Source organism: Heliangelus exortis, chromosome 5 (genome assembly GCF_036169615.1).
Source record: "Heliangelus exortis chromosome 5, bHelExo1.hap1, whole genome shotgun sequence".
NCBI lineage: Eukaryota > Metazoa > Chordata > Aves > Apodiformes > Trochilidae > Heliangelus > Heliangelus exortis.
The window spans coordinates 31240939-31265390 of NC_092426.1; the positions used below are offsets into that span (position 1 = coordinate 31240939).

The 24452-nt window shown below is 37.6% G+C and overlaps 1 protein-coding gene across 3 annotated transcripts in view; it reads right to left on the reverse strand.

The window, feature by feature from the left end:
* The window catches only part of FMN1 (formin 1), a 189882-nt gene that overhangs the window by 154874 nt on the left and 10556 nt on the right, over positions 1–24452 (reverse strand). For 2 of the 3 annotated variants that reach the window (XM_071744341.1, XM_071744339.1), the window contains exon 2: positions 18582–20592. In XM_071744341.1, coding sequence (XP_071600442.1) covers positions 18582–20487 — 1906 coding nt within the window. In that variant the 5' untranslated portion in view covers positions 20488–20592. The remainder of the gene's footprint in view (positions 1–18581; positions 20593–24452) is intronic. The other variant, XM_071744340.1, reaches the window with a different exon arrangement.

Here is a 24452-nt window from a genome sequence, read left to right on the forward strand (position 1 = left end):
AGCACCAGCTCCTTTTCCTGGTTACTGTTCCTCACTTGTACTACACTTCTTGTATTTCATTTAAAGAAAGGTCACAGCTTCTTGTACATCGCCTAGAGCTGTGGTGGTGGTAAGAAGCAGAGCAGGTTGGACAGAGTGTTGCCCAATGACAAAAGACATAGAATTGATTATAATAATGAAAAGGTTCTGTTCAGTATTGGATATTTAAAACCAAAATAAATATTGAGTTAGGAACTGACAAATCAAAGAGAAAGATTAGTGAAAAATATTTTGCTGGTTGTAAGCATTATTGGGGTTTTGGTTTTGTTTTTTTTAATCATACTTAGTATGTACCAATCCTGGAATGTAGCATATACAGCTGTGCCAGACTGTATAAGCAAAATAACACAGTACACAAGAACTGGCAGTCTTAAAAAAGAAAGAGGCAATATATTTAAAACAGCATAATGCAGGTCAGACTCAGCTAATGACTGAAAGAGACAGAGAAGAACAATCTAGTTTTAATGGGGGAGGACCTACACTATTTGTCTCCAAAAAAAAATCCCACTGAAATTCCTCAAAATATTTGAAGTAGAAGGAGTAAGTGATAAGAGTGACCAGAAGACAGAAAGAATGGGGCAGAGACAGTGTTTGAGCCAGTCAAAATGCCAGAGAGACAAAGCAGAGGAAGTAATAAATGGAGGAACTGGCTGAAAGTTGCCTACAGTCAAGAATTAAGATGAGAGAAAAAGGGAGAGGGAAAGCTATGAGACAAAAGACAGTGAGAAAGGAGATGTAGGAGGAGAAGCAGGCTGGGAAAGGATTCCAATTAAGATGATTTTAGTATACTCTGTCTACCACAAGTACCACTCAAACATTTTCTTGTCAAAGTGTATAATTAAACAGCTTAAACAGCTGTACTTATCTGGGAGGGCAGGTTACTTAGGATATAAGCAGTAAATATAAGCCTATATTAAGAATCTGCCTGTCAGCACATTTAACCATGTGAGTGCTGCATGTGTGCAGGTGGAAAGGCAACTAGCCTGTCACTTATCACTCAATAAAGTTGAAATGTAATAAATTAATAAGTTAAAAATTGTGTTCAAGACTAGTAAAAATGCTTCCCTTTAACTGTAGGACCACACAGCTCTGTGTCATTACAGAATCTCTACCCTCTCCTGCAAAAGCACCCACATCAATATTTACAGCTAATTATAAAAGAAGCAAACAAGCCAGTCTGACACCTACAATTATTAGATAATCTCTCTAAGATCTACAGCTATGCTATTTCAGATGTCCTGTGACAACTGATACCTACTTCTTCTGCTTAACTAAGGCAGGAACAGAAAGCAAGTCTTGCATCTCTCTGCAGTTATCAGATACTCAGGAGTGACATCTCAGCATGAGGGCAGTAGCTAATAGAAAGAGATTACTTTGGTTCACCCTTATGTAGGTCTGAGAGAGCCAGTGTCACTTCTGACTGACTCATGAGGAACCTAAGTTGGTCTGTAACACACAGACTTAGAAAAGATTCAGCTGACTTTATTTTTTTTAAATAATGTAGATTATCTTTATTGTGGCATACTTCATTTCACAAATGAGCTTAAATTAATCAAAAATGTGAAGAAAGCAGTGTCACTGACACAGATCTGCATTCTCCTTTCCACTAAATGGTAATATTGAATGGCCTATTTTATATTAATTTATTATCATCCTTGCTTTTATTTTTAAGATGTTTCAGAGCTCCACTTGCCTCAGCTAATCATGAGCTGGCTGTATTAAACATGGGACAATCAAGAAGTTAAAAAAACCCAAACAATCCAAAGGCTTCCTTCTTTCTCAATTATTTCTCAGAAAAATAATTCATTTCTTCATCCCCTTTTCTTGGTACCATTTGTGTCTTAATCATTACACACAACTATTGGACATTTTTTTCCATTACCATAGCTACTAATATTCCCTGCTTTCACAAGAAGCTAAAAGTGAACAGTACTTCTGAAAATAAATTGCCACCTGTTTAAATACCTTCCCTTGTGAAGACATGGGGGGGTGGAAGTGATAATAGACTGCTTTAAATATTTTAGCCTTCTTTGAATAAATTAAGGTCCAAACTATTTTTTTACATTTAGATTCTCCGTGGTATCTTAGAATGACAAAATGCTTTATTGTAAGCTTTTACTGAAATGTCCTCTACATTAATAAAATCTGTGAGCTGAAAATCAATTTGTAGTGGCATCCTTGAGTGCGTTCTCTTGAACTGATAAAAATGGTTGTCAACAGAAAATTTGGCATTTGGGCAAAGTGCTGTACAGTTAGCATATTAATTCTACCATCAGCATTTTGGTGCATGAGTGACCTATCAGATTAATTTTGTTTTAGTGTCAAGGTACTGCAATCACATATATTCACCCAACATAAATGTAAGTTTTATTACAACCCTTCAAGAATTTCAATTCCAGAGCAACATATGCCTTGGCAGTCCTCTTCTTTACAATTTACTGTTATAAGTGAAGCAGTGGAGAAGTCCTACATCAAATATTCAGAAAATAATCATGCTTGCTTCCGACAGACTAAAGAATATTTGTACAGACCTCGGGAAGTAGGTGGTTATAATATGGTATCACATACCCTAGCTTATTAACGAAAAAAAAATGATCACAAAATTATGGAAGATAAGGTTATTCCAGACCAAAGCACAATGTAGGAAAGCCTCCTTTTATTTCTACCTGACATAGGACCTGCCACAGGATTGAAATTCTTACCTGCAGACATGCTGGTACTGTAATAGTACACCTTTTCTAGATTCAAGTCCATTGTAGCTGAAACATGATCAGCTAGCCAGGAATTAGAAAGTGAGCATCTGTTAATTTTCAGCTCTATATATTGATTTATATTAGAATAGGCTCATATAAAACAACTTAAAGTGAGTAATATGTTGAGCAGGGTAAACTGTACTGCTTCAGCTTTTTCCTTCTTCTCCAGGATCAGGTGTAAAAGTATTGGATGAAATAATTACATGGAGTTACAATATTTTCATGAAATAATTTGTCCAGCAGTATTTATTTTATCCTTCACAGCACTTCTGCGATCTGATTACCTTTCTAAGAAACACGATGCTTTTCAGATTAAGGACTCAATCCAAAATGTTGCTAAACAGTACCAGATCACAGCAACCAGACAGTGGATAACATCAGTGTAAGCAGTGTTATTAACTGAGAGTACACTTAGTTTACTTTCTCAGATTAAAAAAAAAAAAAAAAAAAAAAAAAAAAGAGAAAAAAGAACATAAGTCAAATGTCTGTCTAGCTCACCATCCTGCATCTACCAGAGTGCTATGCTCCAGGAGTGTGTAAGAGCATGTAAGCACAGATGACACTTTCTCCATGTACTCTCCTGTACTGCCACCATGTGCAGCTCAGACTCCTGGTTTTGACCAAGCTGCTCAGCAACCCCCAGCAGAGTTCTGTACTGGTGTCCCATGCACCGATGTGAATGTTGGGCTCTGCAGTTCCTTTGGCAAAATGTTCCACAGTTCAGCTGCAGAATGCATAAAGGACTATGTCCTTTTGTTTCTTCTAAACCTGGCTCCTACAAACTTGCTTTTGTAATTGAAGCTAAAACTTCAGTTGGTGTGCTAGAGAGAGAGAGAGAGCAAGAAATGTGGCCCTATCCAATTCCTCCAGACACTTCCAGTTTTGGAATCTTTATCACACACCTGGCCAGTTATCTCATTATTGAAGCTGAAGAGATTGTTTCATTATTTCTCACATGACAATTTTTTGTGTCCCTTTTGTCCTTTTCTGAACATGACCCACTTCCACCATATAGTTTCTGAGATGAAGAAATATGAACTGTGACATATTTGAATCTTGAGAACACGGGATCTTGTGGCCTAGTGTTTTTATTTTTATTTTCTTTTCTACAAATCGCTATAATTTATCTTGCTCTTCTGAAAGCTATTGACTTTTCAACAAATATTTCTATGCAACTGTCATGACTCAAAGATCCCATTCCTAAAAGGTAACGGTTGGATTCATTTTCCATATGAAATTAAATTATGTATTTTATTTATTTTTTGCACATAGCTTCATATTTATTTCCTTGAATTTCACTGCCTTTTTACTTCTCACAAGTGCTTTCTCCAGTTCTTCATGGCACTTCTCCCCAAACAGCATATGATATACATGATACGATATGATATGATATATGATACGATATGATATGATATAACTTATAAAACTAAACTTAGTTTTAATACAGTCTGTACTTACTGTACTGATTTTAACAAGTATCTGCTGAAATGACAAGCAACATTTCACAGTCTCCACTCTGACACCTCTAGATATTAAAACCAGTCAAGTCTGGGGACATCTTTTTTTTTGCATGCTTTTTTTGGAATGACTTTTCCAGGCTTAGTATATAGCTGATTGCATAGCATCTGCAAGATGCTACATGAATGTTCAATAACACTTCCACATCAAAATAGCTACATAAACCACCACAAAAAGCCACAAGACTCTTAGCTTTATCAAGGCTTTCTCAAACCCAAAGGGCTCTATTATGAAACCAAGGCAAACACTCTTCATTGTGTAACTTGGCCCTTTTTATTGGCCTCAGTCAGGTCTGGCAGAGCAGAACAAAGCCTTGGCTAGGCACCTAACAAGTAGTCTGCTTAATTCACTTGACAATATTTCTATAATTCAACTCATTTTTTGCAACTGCTCAGTGCAGTCATATTACATTACTGAGGAAAAAAAGAAATTAAGCTGTATTCTTTTGAAAATTCAAAGACTAATTAAACAGTGGTTCATTAGCCAAATGGATTTTTGTCACATGAAATTTTTTGCTGGCTAATGAACCACATATAAATTCCAGTCATTAATATAATGCAGCAACCTAAATGCTGCCAGCATTATGTTTACTTCAAAAATAAAATTACAACCTAGCAATTGTTGGGCATCTAGCATATAATTCTTCTGTGGAAAGCATTCCTATTTAAACAGATCATAGGCACATACTTGTGCTCAGTCTCGATTCAAGCTAAGCCTGCATTCAGTCCTGCTCCTGAAATGGTGATTTTCTCTTACAAGGCACAGTGATAACCTACACAATGTAGGTACTGCTATAGGAATATGACAGTAACATGCTATTGGCCACATTCCTGATTCATATGGAAATTATACTTTATTTTTTAAAATTCTTTCAGCATCAACAAGCAGATGCCAAAGGAACCAAGTGAGAGGCATAACTTCCTTTTATTTCTGTTGCTCACAGCCTTGTAACAGTAAACCTGTCACGCAAATTCTGCACATTGGCCAAAGACCTCTGAGGTTTGTCCTTGTGAGCCCTGTACTTGTGTCACCAAAGTACAAATAGTTTTACTTCATCCATTTTCCTACTAGGATTTTAAAAAGAAGATGGCATTTCAGTGGACTAAGGACCATAAAATAATTTCCCAGAAAATCCAAACACAGCCTGTTAACTATTATGGTTAAAAGTTAAATGAGGTGCCTTAGTTTACTAGCACAGAGACAATGACAAAATTATACTTAACTGGAAATGTAATAAGGAAATACAGATAGTTCCCAGAAGAAAGCATAGAGAATTAAATGGAGTTCCATTTTTATAACAGTGAACAAAGACAGACTACAGACTATCAAAATATACTATGAGATTCTAGATCAAAATTCAGATGTTGTTTTTTTTTTTAATTAAGTTTTTTCCAAAAGAAATAAAAACAGTTTTAATTAATTTGGCCTGATGAAAGTTAATAACATAATTTTGAATATACGGAATATATGGAGAGCAGAGATCACTGAATTAAACAAGTTTTGATTAATTTAGCTTGATGAAAGTTAATAACATAATTCTGAATATATGGAATACATGGAGGGCAGGGATTATTGCTTGTGAACAAGCAAAGTATGAGTTTTCCTCTTTCAAAAGGTACAGGTAGAAAAGCCTAAGTCTCAAGAAGGAGAAAAGTAATAGGAATATCTCAGAAGTGATGAAGAGGCCATGGGAGTGTAGTAAGGATGACTGCTGGGTAAGGAAGTGAAGCAGAATGCTACCCAGTAGTTCATGAACACATAAGCAAGAGGATGGGTGGAAATATTTCCATGATTATTCAAAGCCATGACTGTTTAAATATTACTATAATTAAATGTAGTTTTTAGCAGCCAAAGCTGCTAAAGCAAACCTGAATTCCAAGAAACCTTTCATTAGTTCCACTGGAACACCCAGCTGTCAGTCCCATTTGCACATTTAACAACAATTTCAATGAGAGTTACACATAAGAGAACTGAGCCCTCTGATGACAGAGCTGCAACTTACTTCACAAACTTAATTGAACCTGCTTTTATGCTCTGTCTCAATCACCTTCCACATTATTAATGCCTCAAGCCCAGGCTATGTCACAGCCTTGTTTGTAGCCTGAAATCCCCTTTAGCCCACAGTCACTCCTCACCCACATGAAGCAAGCTTAAGGTGCTTACCCTGAGCCACAGGACTGGGATGACAAACTCACTGGGGTGAGAGAAGCTGTGATGCCAGCCCTGCCGTGGAGATTCTGACAGATCTATGAGGCCTGTGCAGATTTATCTTAGCAACAGTGACTATGCAAGAGTTGTTCAAGCTCCTGTTTGAACTCCATGAGGATCCATCCAGGGAATCTCATGGACCAAACTAGAAAAGCAGTGGGTTGCTAGAGTGACCCAGATGTGCAATGCACACACACCTTACAGTGTAGATATTCCTCTCACACAAAGCATCTACACTGCCACAACTGAAATAGGATTGCTTGTTATTTTCTGTGCAGAGGGGAAAAAAACAGTAGGACTTGAAGGTAAACGAGGCTGGTCAGAAATACCATGGAATACAGGGAAAAAACCCACCTACTTAATTAAATTAAAAAACAAAACCAGACTTCTGCCTATTCTGCATCAAAAAGCCATTTCCATTTGGAGATGATACAGAAGAAAGTAATCTACTGGACTCAGCTATCACAAAGGTATCTTTTCAACAAAAGAGATATTTCTTACTAAGTTCATGTCATTCTAGAAATCTGAGAGAGCTTCAAACTATAGCCCATTTTCTGCTAACCTGTGAACAAAGGCTTAAGTTTCAGGTTCTTATTGGCCACCAAATCTAAATAGAATGGAAACAAATATTTCACTTAGGTTGCAAGGTGAAATAGTTTAAATGTTATCCAAATACCCTGATGAAAAGGGCTGGACAAACATTCAGTGTCTGATGGTATGAAAAATGTCTCCTTTTGGGCCAGTTAGGCTTAGCCTCTTTTGATAATCTACAGACTGGAGAAAAAAAAACAATCCTCGGGATGGATTAGGTGGAACACTGCCTCTCAGATGATAAATTAGATTACAAGATAGAAGACTAAAGGATAAAAAGTAAAAGATTTCTGGAAAAAAAATGAATAACTGAAAAAGTATGAGCTAATATTTTTCTTCCCAGCCTTGGATGACAAACATCTTGAAGTTTTGCATAATTAAGTATAACTTGCATAAAAAATTATAAAAGTGGAATACAAACTTATCACAAGAAAGAAAGGTGCAAACAATTCCTTGGAATTTATAAGGCATTTATCTTACTAATAATATTTAAAACCACAGTTTCACTATAGTGTGTCAGATTTAAAGAACATTCTGTTGTAGTAAACAAGTACAAAAATTATTTGGCCCATATCCTACAAAAAAAGCACATGAGAGGAAATTACACTACAAAAGCAATATAAATGCTTCGTTCTTATACGAGACTTCTGCCCGTGCAAAAAGATGTATTACTTGTTCTTGGTATATTAGTTGGCTTTATTATTAACATATAAAATAATTTTCAAAAGGCTTCTATCTGGCTCAGATAGAAAGAAGAGTGTGTTTGCGTTGGAGGACGTGGTAGGGGCGGTGCTGTGCTTGTTTATTTTTAATTTTATTTCTATAAAAACTGGCATTTTCCAAAAAGAAGGATAAATATTACTGGCATGAATTAGGATAGCTATCATATATGTGATTCTGTGATATGCTCAAGTTTAAATCATAATTCCTATTTTAAATGTATACATAACTATAGCTTCATTTTAATATACATTTACTGAATTTCTATACACTCCAAAATGGAATAGTTTTTATTTTAATAACATGTTTTCAATACATTTTTCTTACTGAAGTACTTCAATTTCTTCTGTCAAAACAAATCTCATTTTAAAGAATCAGAAATCAGCAAAAATTTGCTCAGGTTTAAAATTTATTGACAACCACATTACTGACAGGAATATATGGTCTAGGAGAAACTTAGAGAAGATAAGAGAACCTCTAGATTTTAATTATTGTGAGATGAAATGGCTTGATGCCAGCAGCTTTACAGGTTATATATACACATCTTAAATATAATAAAATCAAGGTATGACAGAAACAACCCAAAACTTTTACTTTCTCCAAAGAACTAAACAAAACTGTAGATTTTGCTGTTATGAAAACATTAAATATCAGACCAAGAACATGTTAACAAAATGCTGTTTAAGGGGCTGCAAAAACACTGCCTTTAGTGCTGCATAAAATAAGCCATTTTTTAATAGTTGCCAAAGAACTTGGAGTAACTTCTGCTGACTAATCCTTCTAATTTACCATAATATGAGCCAGGAAATGCTGCAGCTTTTAGACAAATTTGCCTAAGTGGCTGTAGTTTTCTTTTTCTCTGCACATGAAAATTGAGCTATTTGTAATAAGTACACTGATAATAAGAACCAGAGCCCATATACAAATTATGTTCATGGGGTGAGCATGATTAACATCTTAGGTCAGAGAGGAGCACCTGGCATTTTGCAGATAATAACAGCTCAAGCTGCTGGGAGCGGGGCCTCCCAGGGCTCTCAGAGCTGCGCCTACAGCTGCTGAAAAATGGCAAGTGGGAGGAGGGAAAAGGAATGGGAAAAAACAGGTTTAGCCTTTCTGCAACTTCTCCCTCAAAAAGAATTAGTTAGTTCATATAATAATAGAAGTAGTAACTCGTTAATGACCAGACTGCGCTGTACTACAGTTTTGTTATTATTTGTGTTTCTGTAACACTAACATGGAAGCTTAGAAACAAGAACCAACCTACTTCAGTTTGTACACATAATAAGAATTGTTTTCTCTTCTATTCATAAATATTTGGTGATTTGGGTAAGGTAAGAGGTTCCAATTTATGGGGAATAACAATCAGGAAACACTTTTTACTCATCAAGGGGACACACAAATACAGAAATCACTGAAGGGGTTATAGAGTAGAATAGCTCTGTCCATAGTCAGTCTTTTTCAGTACACATACAGTAGTTTTGGTTTATTTTTTATAAACTTTTCCATAGTTTATAGTTTTGAACTATCCAAGTCAAAAATTATTAAATTGTGTACTGACAGCGAAGAAATGCTGAGTGATCACTTAGGGCTATTTTAGAGAACTTTGTGTACTAAATACACAAAAATGTTCTGTATGTTCCTTCATTGTAATAGCAAACCTTATGAAAAAATATAAATGCAAGAAAGGTAGAATATTAAAAAGAATCAAAACATTTATCACACAGGTACACTTCAAGTAGCAGTATATACAGAATTTAACTGAGGTGAGGCACTGAATTATTCCTATTTCCTTCCTTATCTCTTGTTCTGGTAAAGAGTAATTTCACTAAGCCTTTAAAATTCCTCCCTGTAAAACACATCCCACAGTTTTCCACTTTTCTCTGGCCTATTTTCACCTCACTGATCCCAGCAATGTCACACAGAGCCCTGAAGAGATCTGTGACTATGCTCTGGAAAATCCCAAACACTTGGAGCGAATGAGAGCCTGCCATACCCTAAATGTAAGGGTAGTCATAATCTACTATGTGACACAAACCATTTAACACATCATTAAACCACCAAGTGCAGTATCTTAATGCTATGACTCCTAAATAAAATTCACTACTTATAAATATTATTTAAATGTATTTTTATAAATTTAAACTCCCGCCTAAATAATGAAATGCTATGTAAAATCATTAATGGATATGTTAAACCACAAGTACATAAATTGCATCTTTATTAATTTTCATTGCATATATTTTAAAGTACATTTTTAGCAGGAAATATGCAGATTTTTTCACCACTTCTACAAGTTTAATTTGGTGCAATATCGCTTTTTTCAGAGTCAAAATACTGAAGAGTAGCTATTATAGCTATTAAAAATCCCTATATACATTACTAATTTATACCTACAGTGGTAAATACTTGAATTTTATCTCAGTTTGTCTATCATACTGATCCATCATGAACAGTGTCAGCTGAACCATTTCTATTGGCTTGTTTTCAATGGCCAACAGAACACATACAGATTTAATAAAGGACAACTTCCACTTGATGCCAATATTTTGTTTCCTTTTATACTGATGAAAAAATAAGTCCTTTCCATTATGGTAAGTCTCTTAAACTGAGTGTAGAAGCTGCAAAACAGTGTGAAAGTTTTTGTCTTTTCTCTCTCCCATGAAACAGAAAATTGTTAATCTATGACCAGAATAAAACACTAAGCTGTCTCTAGTTCTTCATTCCAATTTAATTCACTTCGTTTCCCCTTACTGATTGCTTTTGACTAGAAAGTCACATGTTACAGAGAGAGATGGAAATACAAGTGTTACTTAAGTGTGTCATGCTGGGAAGGCCTTCAACTAAAACAGGAGCTATTTGTTCACAGCATCTGTCAAGGTCAGGCACTCTTCAGAGGGTCTTTAGAGACTTGGTCTTGAACTTCCAGTCCTGTCTACATTCATTTCACAGCATTGCCTCATCCTGTTTACACAAACTATGGAAAAGATTTTGGCTTCTCTGGGAAGAAGCTTTAATGATCTTTTATCATTGCCTTGTGTCCTAAGACTTGGTTTGTAATCCAAACGTTTGAACATCACTGCTTTGTTGATCTTATAAGTATGATGCACTTATAGGTCTCTCTTTATTTAAAAAAACCAAAAACAACAAAACCAACCAACCAAACAAAAACCCAAACCAACAGCAACAAAAAAACCTGTGATGAGACTATTCAAGTTTGGAAAACCATGAAAAATTAAATAATTTATGAATGGAGGAGAGGAAATGGTGACAAATGACATGGAGAAGACAGAAGTACCTTCAATACCTTCTTCATCTTGATCTTTTACTGGAAAACCTGCCACAATAAATCCCAGGATCCTGAGATCAGAAGGAAACTTTAACAAGGAACATTGGCCTTTGATGGAGGAGAACTAGGTTAGGGGACACCCAAGTATAGAATCATAGAATCGTCATGGTTGGAAAGGACCTTCAAGATCATCAAATCCCACTGTCCATTCTACACCACTTGAACCACTAAATCTCCTGAAGTGCCACATCTACCTGATGTGTGTTAATTAAGAGGTCACTGAGATGGATTAAAAACTGTCTGAAAAAACAGGCCCTGACGTTATGATCAGTGGCACTTATTCCCATTGGAACCAGGCAACAAATTACTGGAGTATCCCAGGACTCAATACTGGAGCCAATGCTGTTCAACACCTTCATTATTGACCCAGCCAAAGGGACAGAGTGCAGCCTGAGCAAGGCTGTGGATTAGACAAAAGTGGGAGGAGTGGCCGATAGATCAGAAGGTCATGCTGCCATCCAGAGGGAGAGAGGCTGGAAAAATGGGCTGACATGAACCTCAGGAAGTTTAACAAGGGGAACTGTGAATTCCTGGCCCTGGAAAGGAATAACCCCAGGCACCAGTACATGCTGGGGGCCAATCACCTGGAAAGCAGATTTAAAGGAAAGGCCCTTAGGGACCTGGTGGCAAGCAAGTTCAACATGAATCAATAAGGCATCCTTTTAAAAAAAGAAAGAAACAAAACCTCAAAAATCTAAGTGTCATGGGCACAGATTAAAATGTATGTAGTTCCATCTGAACATAAGAGAACACTCTTATTGTGAGAGTGACAAGCTGACACAGGTTGTATAGAGAGGTTGTTCAGTCACTATCCTTGAACAAATTCAAACCCTACTGGACCTGGGCAACCTGTTCTAGGTGACCCTGCTGAGCAGAGGGTTGGACTAGATGGTCTCAAGAGGCCCTTTCACACCTAAATCATCCCATGATTAATTCTCTTTTCTTTTTCTAATGTAATTCTACTCTTACCCCACTCTTAATTCTTAACTCCTTTATATCATCTTCAAAGAACATGCACTCTGAATAAGCTGTTTTTAGTGAAGCAACACACTCATGTATACTACTTTCATGTGAATTACCTGTGAGAAACTATGCATGCATCATGTTTCCATGTGATCTATATGCAAATTTGCCTCATGAAGTGCATACTTGTTATGGGCAGAACGCTATAGTCCTTTTAAAATGGTAATTAGCAATTCTCTGAAGCACTTCAATTAGAGAAGATATTTATAAACCCTTCACTTCCTTATAAAAGGAACATCAAAAACAACTTAGTATCATCTGTCTCCTGTTATAAGAGCCTTCAAACAGAGCGTTGTTTATATGAAACTTCATTTTCCAAAACCACAGTTCAGGAACACATCATAAGGTCTTCTTACTGATTTATGCCTAATTGATTTTATTTGCCCCTCTTCATCTTAAAGAGTTAGTTAAGTGTGGAAAAGAAAAAAATAAAATTCAGATAGTAACTTCATATTAGTGATTTTTGCTACCTTCACTAAATAACTAGAATAAAGAACTGCCTGTATCCTGTCTTTCTATTACAAATCTCCTAGTGCTGGCACTGCAATGGATACTTTTTGTGGGATAGACTCAAACAAATTCAAAACTAAGGCTTACTCACATGGGTACTTCAACTTGCTACTTGAATGCTGGGAATTCAAGCACATATGTGGAACTAGGACCTTAACTGCTGGATTTTTAGAATCAGAGTATTCCTGTTCATGTGGAAGTACACTATGTTTGCAAACACAAATGAACCCAGGAAAACTGGGAAAATCCAGTTGCAACTGGCAGTGAAAAGCCCTAAGGAGAAGGGCAGCCCTCAGAGCACAATGATGAAAATTCTTCCTTGAGCCACTAGCAAGTGACATACTGAAATAAAAATATAACTCTGTGCTTTTCATTCCCTTAAAAACCTTTGTGGACTAAAATACGAGTATCCACAACTTTAGACCAATTTAAGAATAATACTTACTCAAGTATTTATCCGTTTATATAAAAAGCAGTGCCTCACAGGTTGAAGCTCTTTTCTTATATTTTAAACTGTAAAATGGATCTCCCAGAGAGTCATTAACAGTTGCCATGTTTTCAATGCATTTTTGACAACCACACAATTTATTTCTAATATCTTTCTTTCTAATAAAAGGTGACCTGCTGCCATAAAATTCATTGGCAGTGACAAACAAACAACATTCTCCATCTAATAATCAGCAGGGAGAGGTGCAGCTGCCCTGCACCGGAATACATTACAAAATACAAAATTACAGTCAATTAAAAAAAACTGATTTGAGAAATATTTTGAAGAATTGTATTCACCAGTCTTTTCCAGCAGCTAATACCTTTCCTACATCACGATAAGCATTATAACTTTCAAGCCTTTAAAAACAATATCCTTTACCTTTCTTTTCCTCCCTTCCTTCTCTTTTCAGCTTCACCAAAAATTCCATATTGTATTATATACGGATTTTATGGATTTTCCCCCAACTCTAATCTGCCATTGTGTTGTGATACTGCATTCCTATCCTCCATCCTAGCCAAGGCCACACTCCCTACACAGTTCACTGGAATTCTCCTTTGTCAGTTTTCCACCCTCTCTTGTTCTTCCTGCTTCATTACTGACACCATACACTTAGAAAAATCAGTTTCCTCGCATTCTCATCCAACTTCATTCACCTCTTATCACCTCTTATTAACAACTTCTGTTTTAGCCAGCCCCTTGGCTTCCAGTTTTGGGATGGAACTGAGGTTTGGAGATCAAATGATACCCTGCTTCCAGCAGGGATGGTCTTTCTCACTTGTGCTTTCTGCCTCCATGTCCTCCCACAGTCTAGCTTGGGTTTTCATCAGACCATTAGATCTGATGAAGTGAACCATTCAGCTCACTAAACCAGCAAAAACTTCTCTGCTCCGTGACTCAGTTTTTAACTTGCTTAGTGGTCAGACTTAAAACATCAAAAAGCAAGAAAAACATCAAGGTTGTTACAAAGCAGGGGAGGGACAGAGAAAGAGGAGGCCTTTGCTGGGAGAAGGGAAGATTATGAGAGAGAATGGACCTGTCCCTTTCAGAGCCATAGGTTTGGCAATTTTACCTAGCACAAGCCTTCATAAATCATCTGTGTCCCATGTCAGTTCCTCTGCTGTCCTGCTAACTTTGGATTTCTGTATTTCTGGATATATTCCTTCACAACCACTAGATATCAAAAAAAGGAGCAATCTTTATGGGCTGGAGAGATAACATAACACCATTCTTCCCATTTGTTGTCATTCTTGCTTTTACTATTCCCCTTTGCCAGTTTTTTTATTTTTTTTTTTCCACAGCAGCACTAACATATAAACAGAAAGTGTGGTGAATGACCCATCTCAGTCTCATCCTGACTCAAAGCACAGTCATCAGTCACTGTCCTGGAATAATGGGACGTCTTGGCTGACTTTCCCGAAGTCACAGTCTGCATCATAACCACAGATTTTTTAAAATTCCTGCTCTGAATCAAATTCACCTCAATAACTCCTAAAACTGTTATTTTCCTCCTCATTCAGTTAATTCTTAGAAATTAGCATATCAGTGTCACTCCATGTTAATTAAATAAAATAGCTCTGAAAATTTTCCCCCTAGTTGTGGGTTTTTTTTTGCCACTGTGAAGAACTTGAAAGAAACACAGTCAGAAACAAGGTCTCAGTAAACCTTTCACTGAGATCTCAGATATATTGAGGATCTTTTCAAAAGCAAGCTTGGCTTCTGTAGGGCTATAAAAGCATAATAGACTTTGTGTTAGAGTAGAAATAACTTTCTACAGTAATGCAGAAATTATGTCTCTGCATATTTAATAAATGTCTTTTTATGAGAAATTTTACTGCTTGATCTTTTGTTTTTGCTGCTTGAAGCTGAACAGTTTAGCAACTGAAAGTCACAACTTATATTCTAAAGCTTTTAGAATTGTGATAATTCAAATGGTACCATTACATGCAAATACAGGATTGTGAATTCCCAGTCCCACTTACAGTGAAAATTGCTAAATAATTACTGTTGAACTATAAATTCTTCCCAGTTAACTATTGACTTTATAAGAGAAAAGCTGTGGCCTGTTCCCATGGCCAACACTTGAACTTCTGTTATTGTTCAATGAAACTATGAGATTTGTGCTGTAAGTATTTGCTGTAAAGAAACTGAACTTGCAGAAAAAGTGGAAGTACAGAAGTAAAGGCACTCTACCTTATCTACCTTAGCAAAATGTTACCTTTTTGACTGCAGGAATATTCTCTGATCCAGAAAGAGTGAAAAACCATGATTTAAAATAATCAGGAAAGCAAATTAAAATTATGTTTAGAGCTGCATCATAGTGCTCAATTGTTTAAATAAACTAATAAATGTAAATTATTTTAACCTATTCATGAAGATTTCCAAATATGTAATTGCACAGGTAATTAAAGCCTCCCAATATTTGCAACATGTAGTGCAAACTGTGACAGTAACACAACTTTGAAAAGCCACCTATAAGACCAGCATTTTTGACAGGAAATAAATCCTTCAATCAACCTAACTAACAGTCAACCAAAATTCTCCATAATTCTTAGATTCACTAGTGACACACAATTTACTAACTTACTAGATTGGAAATAGATCATTTCACAACAGAACCCCATTAAAGACGAACCAGAACAATAGTCCTGAAATTCACTTTTCATACCTGGGAGGAATCTAATAAGGATCAAACTAGGACTGCAAAGTTACAGCTGTAAATCTCAGCATCACTCACATTGCCCCATTGCACTGCAGTTGGTTAGTAATTACTTAAGTCACTTTATAGGAGAGTGGTACTCCTAATGCTCTGTCAATAAGAATTAATCCACCTCTGGAGGACAAAATGGAAAAATCATATTATCCCACATCCAAAAATATACCTGTGATATTATATAAGCTGCAAACTTTTCCTTAAATTATAGATTGTTGACACACCAGTAATAATGCTGGCAATGCAATCATAGGTGAAAATGAGACCAAAAAAAAGAAAGAAAAAACAAACAAACAAAAAAAAAGCAAAAAAACCCCAAAAAAACCAAAACCCAGAACAATATTAATCTTTCAGAAAGTTACAGCGAGATTTTCTATCTGTATTAATGTTGCAAAGACCATTGTATACGAGAACTAAGGTCTTATTTTGTCTGCACTTTCTTCTCTACACAAAGATGTTTCTGCTTAACAGCCAGGATTTTCAGCCAACAGGTGCTATTTGTATGTGTTTTGGTTTGCTTCTCATAGAGCTGCTCTGGGTTAACCTTGGTGGGCAGATAAGCACCACACAGTCACTCACTTCTCTCCCACCCCAAGTAGGACTGGGGGAAGAGAAAAGCAAATATATAAGTGAGAAAGTTGATGGTCAAGATAAAAATAAAAACAACCAAAATTTGCTGAAACATAAGTAGAGGAGGGAAGAAAACAAACAAACAAGAAACAGAAGTGATACAAAACCAATCATCCACTGCCTCCCACAGGTAGACCAGTACCCCACCTGTTTCCAAGCAAAAGGTGGCTAACCCCCCCCTAGAGCCCCTTCCTTCTGTTTCTATTGCTGAACAAGACTTTATAGAGCAGAGAATCTCTCTTTAGTCAGTTTGGGTCATCTACCCTGCTGTGTCCCCTATGGTGCAGCACACAGTCCATGCACTGCTCAGCACAAGCCAGAGCATTAGTGTGTTATCAACACCATTTTCTTCACAAATCCCAAAAACACAGACCCATACAAGCTACTATGAAGAAAATCGACTCTATCCCAAGGAAAAAAAATTGCAAGAGAGTAGCACAATAGGTACAGTTCCACATCCAACTATCCTATATGATAAAATGATTAAATAAAGAATAGCACAAAGTGGTGAGAAAGGATTGGTTGTGCAACTTGAGTCTTATAAAGGGATAAAAATTTTCTTCTTCCCACAATATATGATGAATATAAGTAGCAATGGGAGAGGTAAGACACAACAGGAACCACAAAAGGAATGAAAGAACAAGAGTGTAGCACTTCTGTGTTTGCACCAGCTTTGTCAGCTCCTCAAACAGCACTCTGACTTTGGTTCAGCCTTGAGTGGAACTAAAGCAACCATTAGAAGTAACCCCACAGCCAGTATTCAACATCCTTTGGCTAAGGTAATGGTTTCACACCTCCACATTTGGAAAGCCCCTTTCCTTATGCCCGTGTCTTCCTCCCTATTTAGACTGCAGAACTCATCTTGCACCTGCAGTCAGTCAGTCAATGGGACATTCTTTAAGGCAACTTAGGTAACTCAGATGGCAGACTGCCCTCTGCCACCCTCATACTCACACCTCCATCCCCTCCCCAAGTCAAAAAGAAAAAAAACAAAAAAAAAAAAAAAAGAGAAAAAACCCAAAACAAACAAACAAACAAACAAAAAAAAACCCCAAAACCAAATATATGGCAAGAGACCCAAACACACTAGAGGGAAGCAGGGGTGAGAATGTGAAGATCTATCACACAAGAGGCTCAGTTCTAGGTAAGCACTAAGAAATACAGGTATTAAACAGGGGGTTTCCCACATGTTTTCTAGTTTCCTTTTTAATTTGAGACTATAGAAAATTATCCTGTTTTCCATGAAAAGTAATGCTGCACCTCTTTCCCTTTTAATGTGAAGTCTTGTCACTTTGAATTCTCAGCTGTTCCTGTAACAAACAGGGGACTGGTCTAAGACACAACTAGATGACTGTAGAATTAAGTTCTCCTATTTCTTAGAGTAAAATAAAGGGTATAGATGCTGATCCTCTAACAAATTCAGTATGCCATATATGTATCCATTCTATATTAGAAGTAAATTCTATAACTAAGTCCATACCTTGTACTCAGATCCATTGTAACACGACTCTCCTACATGCAATCCTATTAAAACCAAGCCTTTTGTTCTTACAGAATTTATACCAACCTTTTGTAGGTAAATGGTCAAAGCACCAGTCCCATACTTAAGGCAATGTAAATTAGCTTGCCCAGACAATATTCTACCAGTCAAAGCAAGCAAACCAAAAAGAACATTTTGGATAATAAATATTACCATAAAATTTTCACAGACTAGAACACAGCTCATGAAAACCAGGAAAAGAAACATGTAAACTTTTTTCCAATTTATATAGGAACATTGTTAATTAACTTCAGTTAAAGGGCATTCAGTAACAATAAGACTGAAAGTAAGCTGACATAAAAAATGCATCTGAAAGGAAATCTTGCATAGGTATAACTTCTGTTTAAAAAATTCAACAACTTTTCAGTTAGTTCTTAAGTAGTGAAATATACTTTCATAGCAAACATGCTATCTATTATTAAAGGCTAGCATTAGAAAACCATTCCAATATTGTCCTGGTTGGTCAATTCTCTTAGTTTAAAAATACATGAAATAGGACTGACCTGAGCAGAAACTCTGCTGTGTCTGAGTAGTTGATTTTTCTTGTACAATCCGCTTTTCACAATACCCTGCAGTTGGATTCTGATGTAGCCCTGGTTGTCTGGCGGCAAATCCCAATTCTCCAGGTTCAGAAAACTTCAGATAAAACTGTGGCTCCAAATGACTGAAAGAGAAGTTTATAGTGCCATGTCTCCCACTGCCATAGTCACTGAACATGGATTCGTCTTCGGCGTTCTGAGTCGGTAACGGGAGAATCCGATGATGCAGCTGCGGGCTGGGCAGTCTTGAAGATAATGGAGAAGGAACAGGTGACATTTGCTTGTGTGTACTTGATAGCAAGTGTGAATTACTAAAACCATTACTCACTGCTGCTAATGAGGGTGAATGCAGCCTTTTCTCTTCCAGTTTAAGATGATTACTTGACTGGGAAATATCAGGACTGTCATGTACAGGCAGGTTCAAAAATAAATGCTTGCTGCTTCCCCGGGACGCCGTTGTTCTTTTCTCATATCCTGAGCCTGGCAGGTTTCTCTCCCTCTCCACTCTTGTAATTTGTTGCAGTCTCTTCCATTCTGCAGCTTCATCTAAACTGTCGCTCCGTATAACTTTCAGAAGAGCTTTATTGACTGCTCCCACAGGGCTGCATGACTCATCCTCAGTAATGTGCACTGTCTCCGCTTTGTACTGCAAACCAGAGCTGTCTTGCTCCTCTTCCTGCAGTACAATGCTTCTAAAGTCTACAGCAGCTTCATCTACAGAGCATACATCAGTACTTGATGTAAACTCTGTATGCGCTGTTGTGAGAACAGGAGAAATGGTTTCTTCATCCTGGTGAAAACCAGGTAAAGTCTCTATAGGGAGGTTGGCAACTTTTTTAATACAAACTTCTGAATCCTGTGCTTCAGCAACAGTTGTGATTCCTGGCTGCTCTCTGACCAGCTCAGGATACTTGCTACTTTTCAAGCTTTTAGCAGATTTACTTAATGTCTCAAGTTTGTTAGATAGACCATCCTGAGATGATTTCAAAGCGATGCTCTGTTGTACCATTGCAACTTCAGGAATACATTCTCCTTTATCCACTAGTTGAACAGTGACCATGTCATTGTTGTACTTTGAGACAGAACTTGGTAAGTTAGCATTCAGTTTTGCAGCTTTGTTGCTTTCAAGAAAATACCCCTCTTCTTTCCACCTTTCTGGTTGTGTACTGTTGTCTACTGGGAAATCATCCTTACCTTTTACTGTTAGCCAACTAAAGGCAGACAAGGAACTGGGGAAACTCCTGGAAGGCAATTTTGGGGGGACGGTCTTCTTTTTTTCCAGTTGCATATCATGTGCAGTCAGTAAAGAAATGTGTTGTTCATAGATCTTTTTTCCCCCTTTCCGGTGCCGGCACTCCTCAAAGTTCTCCTTCCTTCTAAATTTCCTCATTTTTTTGTGATTCAAATTGTCTCTATTTGTGGAATCCACAAAGAACTGCTGCTGTTTTATAGAACTGGAGTAATCACCTTCTTTAAGGATTGCAGAAACATCCTGCTGCTTTCCCTCTCGATGTGCTGTGTTACGGCCCAGAATGGGATGCGATCTCAGAAGACTGGATAACAGTTTTTCCTTTTCAGCAGTTAGTTTGTACAGTTCAATGAGAATGTCTTTCGTGGTAGTTTGCTTGAAAACAATATCTCCAAAGTTTTCATATGGCTGTTCTCCCAGCTCCATCTCTAACCTCTCTCTTACTTGATAGCAGCTACAGAAACGTTTGCTGGTTCTATCCAGAGTTACACAGCCCTTGTAAGTAAATCCCCTGACTTTTCCCCCTGGAAGATAGAAGCTGACGTAACAAAGCTCCATAATGGGTTTGTGCAATTGAAGGATGCTATGCGTGCCTTCCATTATGCTTGCCAACTTAGTCATTCGGTTAAATTATGTGCCAAGTGTTTCAAAGCTTGCATGACACAGCATGTGAGGCAGGGAATGGACAGAAGGCATCTGACTAATCTTCAACAATAATATTGTCTGCTGGAAAAAAATAAAGAGAAGCCTGTCAAACTTGATTATGGCAAATTTAATATTACAAATAAGCCTGCAGAAGCACAATCTTCTCTCAGTATTTGCGGAAAGGGTGGTATCACCGGTGCTCAAAGTTGGAGGCATAATCTTTATTTCATATATCATCCTGTTTTCAGGGCTCTAAATGCTGTTCTGTAAGGTCAGAAGATGTTCACTAAAACACCCAGTTCAAATAGATTTCACTTTATAATGCTGGGACCTATTGCCCTATTGTTGAACTTGCTGTTCAACATTTAGTCAAAAGAACCATTCAAGCACATGTTGACTTTTCATGCAGTCAGTACAACCAGCAACATAACACCAGCATGGTGTAATTAGTTCTCACTGATTTATTTATCAAGATATTTTAAAAATAAAGAAGTCTGAGCTTTTCCTTCCCATATTTACCTGTGCAACTGCCATGACATCAAGAAAACTTACAAGAAAAAAATCAAAAAGGCTCTGTTTACTTGGCTAGCAGATAGGTACTGTATAAATATACTTTAATTCAACATGCAATGGTGTAATTGAACTACTACAGGCAGGCTTATTGAGCAGTATTATTTCTTTTTCTTTGCATCACAATGTATTTTCTTATTACATCCTTCTGATGCATGGCAGTACAAGTTGGTTTACTCCTTTTGAGCACAAAAAAATGAAGGAATTTCAGTTTTCAACTTTCAAACCCTTAATACAGCAGAACTTTTCATCACCTCAAAATAGCCAAACTTAGCCTAAGGCAACAATAATTAAAAGGAAGCAGTCACATTACTGCGTAACAGATTTCTTGTTTACGTATGTTTCAATATACAAGAATTGTATCAGTTTTTATTATGCAGGGAGTCAGATAAGAAATGATTCCAGAACTTATCAAAAGTAATTAGCAAATTCTAATTCTAACAAGAAAGCAGCATTTACCCAAAACATCCTATCACACCAGCAACTAGTCATTTATTGCAGTGATTTTGATCTAAAATTTGTTAGAGCATTGCATGTTATTTAAATAGTTTCAAACTTTCCATTAATTTAAGTAGAATCATACTTCATTCCAGCAATACTGCACACATAATCCTTAAAAAAAGAGGAGAGATCCTAAGGAGAGAGACTAATGGTAAGAACAATCTTCCATCAATGCCAAATCAGCTTCTTAATTCTGTTCACCAGCAGTCAGTAGTTACATGGGATGATTCAGAATCCCACACAGGCAAAGGAAAGGGTAGGAAAGGTGCAAAACTTTCAGTCAGTACTTTTTTTTTGAAGATTAGCTTCTTTCGTAGACCTGTAAGACTTTTCTGAGAAAATCGTTCCCTATTTTTTCTTCTTGTATTCTTGTTTAACCTATTGTTTCAGCTTGGAATTTGAAATATGGACAAGGCTGAGTATTGCCAGGAAGAGCAGCCTCAGACTCAGCCTGAATTGTCTCCAGCTGTGTACACCTGCTGCTTTTCTAGCCCAGAACTGAGTGATCATGCAGCCACAGGGTGTGTCACTGGCAGATGCAACCAAGAATGGTTCTGCATATAGAAATAACCATCAAAGAACAGTTTTTCATCACAGAAGCAAGCTTGAACCTACACACTCTTCTCAAGCACTAGGCAACACACCTTGTGGTAGCGGTGTGCCAGAACTGGAGCTTAACCACAGCACCAGGTTCCTCCTCAAGTAATCTGCTGTGGTGAGCTACATCAAAACTGAGCTGGTTAACCTGTAGACATTTCCATGAACGAACACTCAGCAGCCCTGCCTAATGCTTCCTGAGTCAGTTTTTACTTACAGGAGAATTTCACTAAGGAGCAGAATTTAAAGAGTTACTAGACAGAGAAATGGATGGCACAGTCCATGTTTTAGTCCACTGGCAGCATACAGCTGTTAAAACTAGGAAGGGGAAAGAATAGGTTACTGGGGAAAAATGAGCTAAAGGGAGGGTTGTTATTCCAAGGACAACAAATCTATGCTTAGTATGGATGTAAGGAAGATGATGCATCACAAAGTATTTGTCCTGCATATAATTCAGAAAATAATAAGAGGAACAGTAGGAAGAAAGGGATATTTTTTTTTTGTAAATACGTGGGATAAAACTGCATTATGTGTATTTCACAGCCTTATCTAGGAAAAAAATACAATGTTAAACTAGTCTGATTAATTTTATGTATTCCTATGTTTCACCTCAACTGTCATGGCAGTTTCTGATTGAAACAATAAGTGACCACATCTTGGAAACTACAGACCTAGTAGCTATAGACCTAGAGCTTATCATCAAATTTAATATCCTCAACTGACATCTTTGATATCATCAGGTCCAACTCAGCCCAGTTCTAAATAATACCTTACTCCTGATAATATGCATGCCTTTTTTTTTTTTTTTTTTTTTTTTTTTGACAAAAGAACATGTGTATAAAGGAGAGACCTAGGTAGGCCCTGTCTCTGCCACACAGATTTGCTAGGCCATGTCCCTCCCAAGACACAAGCTTCTTCCCTATTCAGATCTGAGCCCCCACTCATCATGTTACTGAAACGAAACATACAGCTCTCCCTTAAATCCTATTGCAACTAAAAGCTCTTTTCCACTTAGAAACAAACAAATCTACTGAAGATAGTTTCAGGTTTTTTAATTATAGAATCATAGGATCATTAAGGTTGGAAAAGACCTTTGAGATCATCGAGTCCAACCATAGTCCAGCTACCAGAACCACTACACCATGTCCTGCAGTGCCACATCTGAACGTGTCTTGCACACCTCCAGGGATGGCGACTGGAGCAGCACATTCCAATGCCCCACCACTCCTTCAGTAAAGAAATCCTTCCTAATATCTAACCCAAACCTCCCCTGGCACAACTGAAACCCATTCTCCCTTATCCTATTGCTAGGTACTTGAGAGAAGAGACCAACACCATCCTCTCTACAACTTCCCTTCAGGTAGTCATAGAGACAAATAAGATCTTCCTCGAGCCTTCTCTTCTTCAGACTAAATAACCCCTGCTCCCTCAATCGTTTCCCATATGACATGCTCTCCAAACCCCTCACCAGTCTTGTAGCTCTTCTCTGGACATGCTCCAGGACCTCAACATCTTTCTTTTACTGTGGCACCCACAACTGAACACAACACTCAAGCTGAGGCCTCACCAGGGCCAAGTACAGGGGTACAATCACTTCCCTGCTCCTGCTGGATACACTGGTTTTGATACAGGCCAGGACACCACTGGCCTTTTTGTCCACCTGAGCACACTGCTGGCTCATGTTCAGCCAGATATCCACCACTAGTCCCAGATCTTTCCCCCCCAGGCTGCTTTCCAGCCATTCTTCCCCAAGCCCATAGCATTGCTTGGGGTTATTGCAACCAAAGCACAGGATCCAGCACTTGCTCTTGTTAAACCTTGTGCTCTTGACCTCAGCCCAATCTCACCTGTCCAGACCTCTCTGCAGTGCCTTCTTGCTCTCGAGCACATCAACACTCCTGCTCAATTTAGTGTCATCTCCAAACTTCCTGAGGGTACACTCGATGATTCCCTCATCCAAATTGTAGACAAATATATTAAGCAGAACTGGCCCCAGTACTGAGCCCTGGGTGACACCACTTGTGACCGGCCACCAGCTGGATTTAACTCCATTTATCACAACTCTTTGGGCCTGGCCATCCAGCCAGTTTTTAATCCTCTGAATCCACCTGCCCCTGTTGTGGGGGACAGTGTCAAAGGCCTTACTGATGTCCAGACAGACAATATCCACAGCATTTGCCTCACCCACTATTTGGGTCACCTGGTTCTAAAAGGGGATCTGGTTGCTCAAGCTGGACCTGCCTTTCATGAATCCATGGTGTCTGGGCCAGATC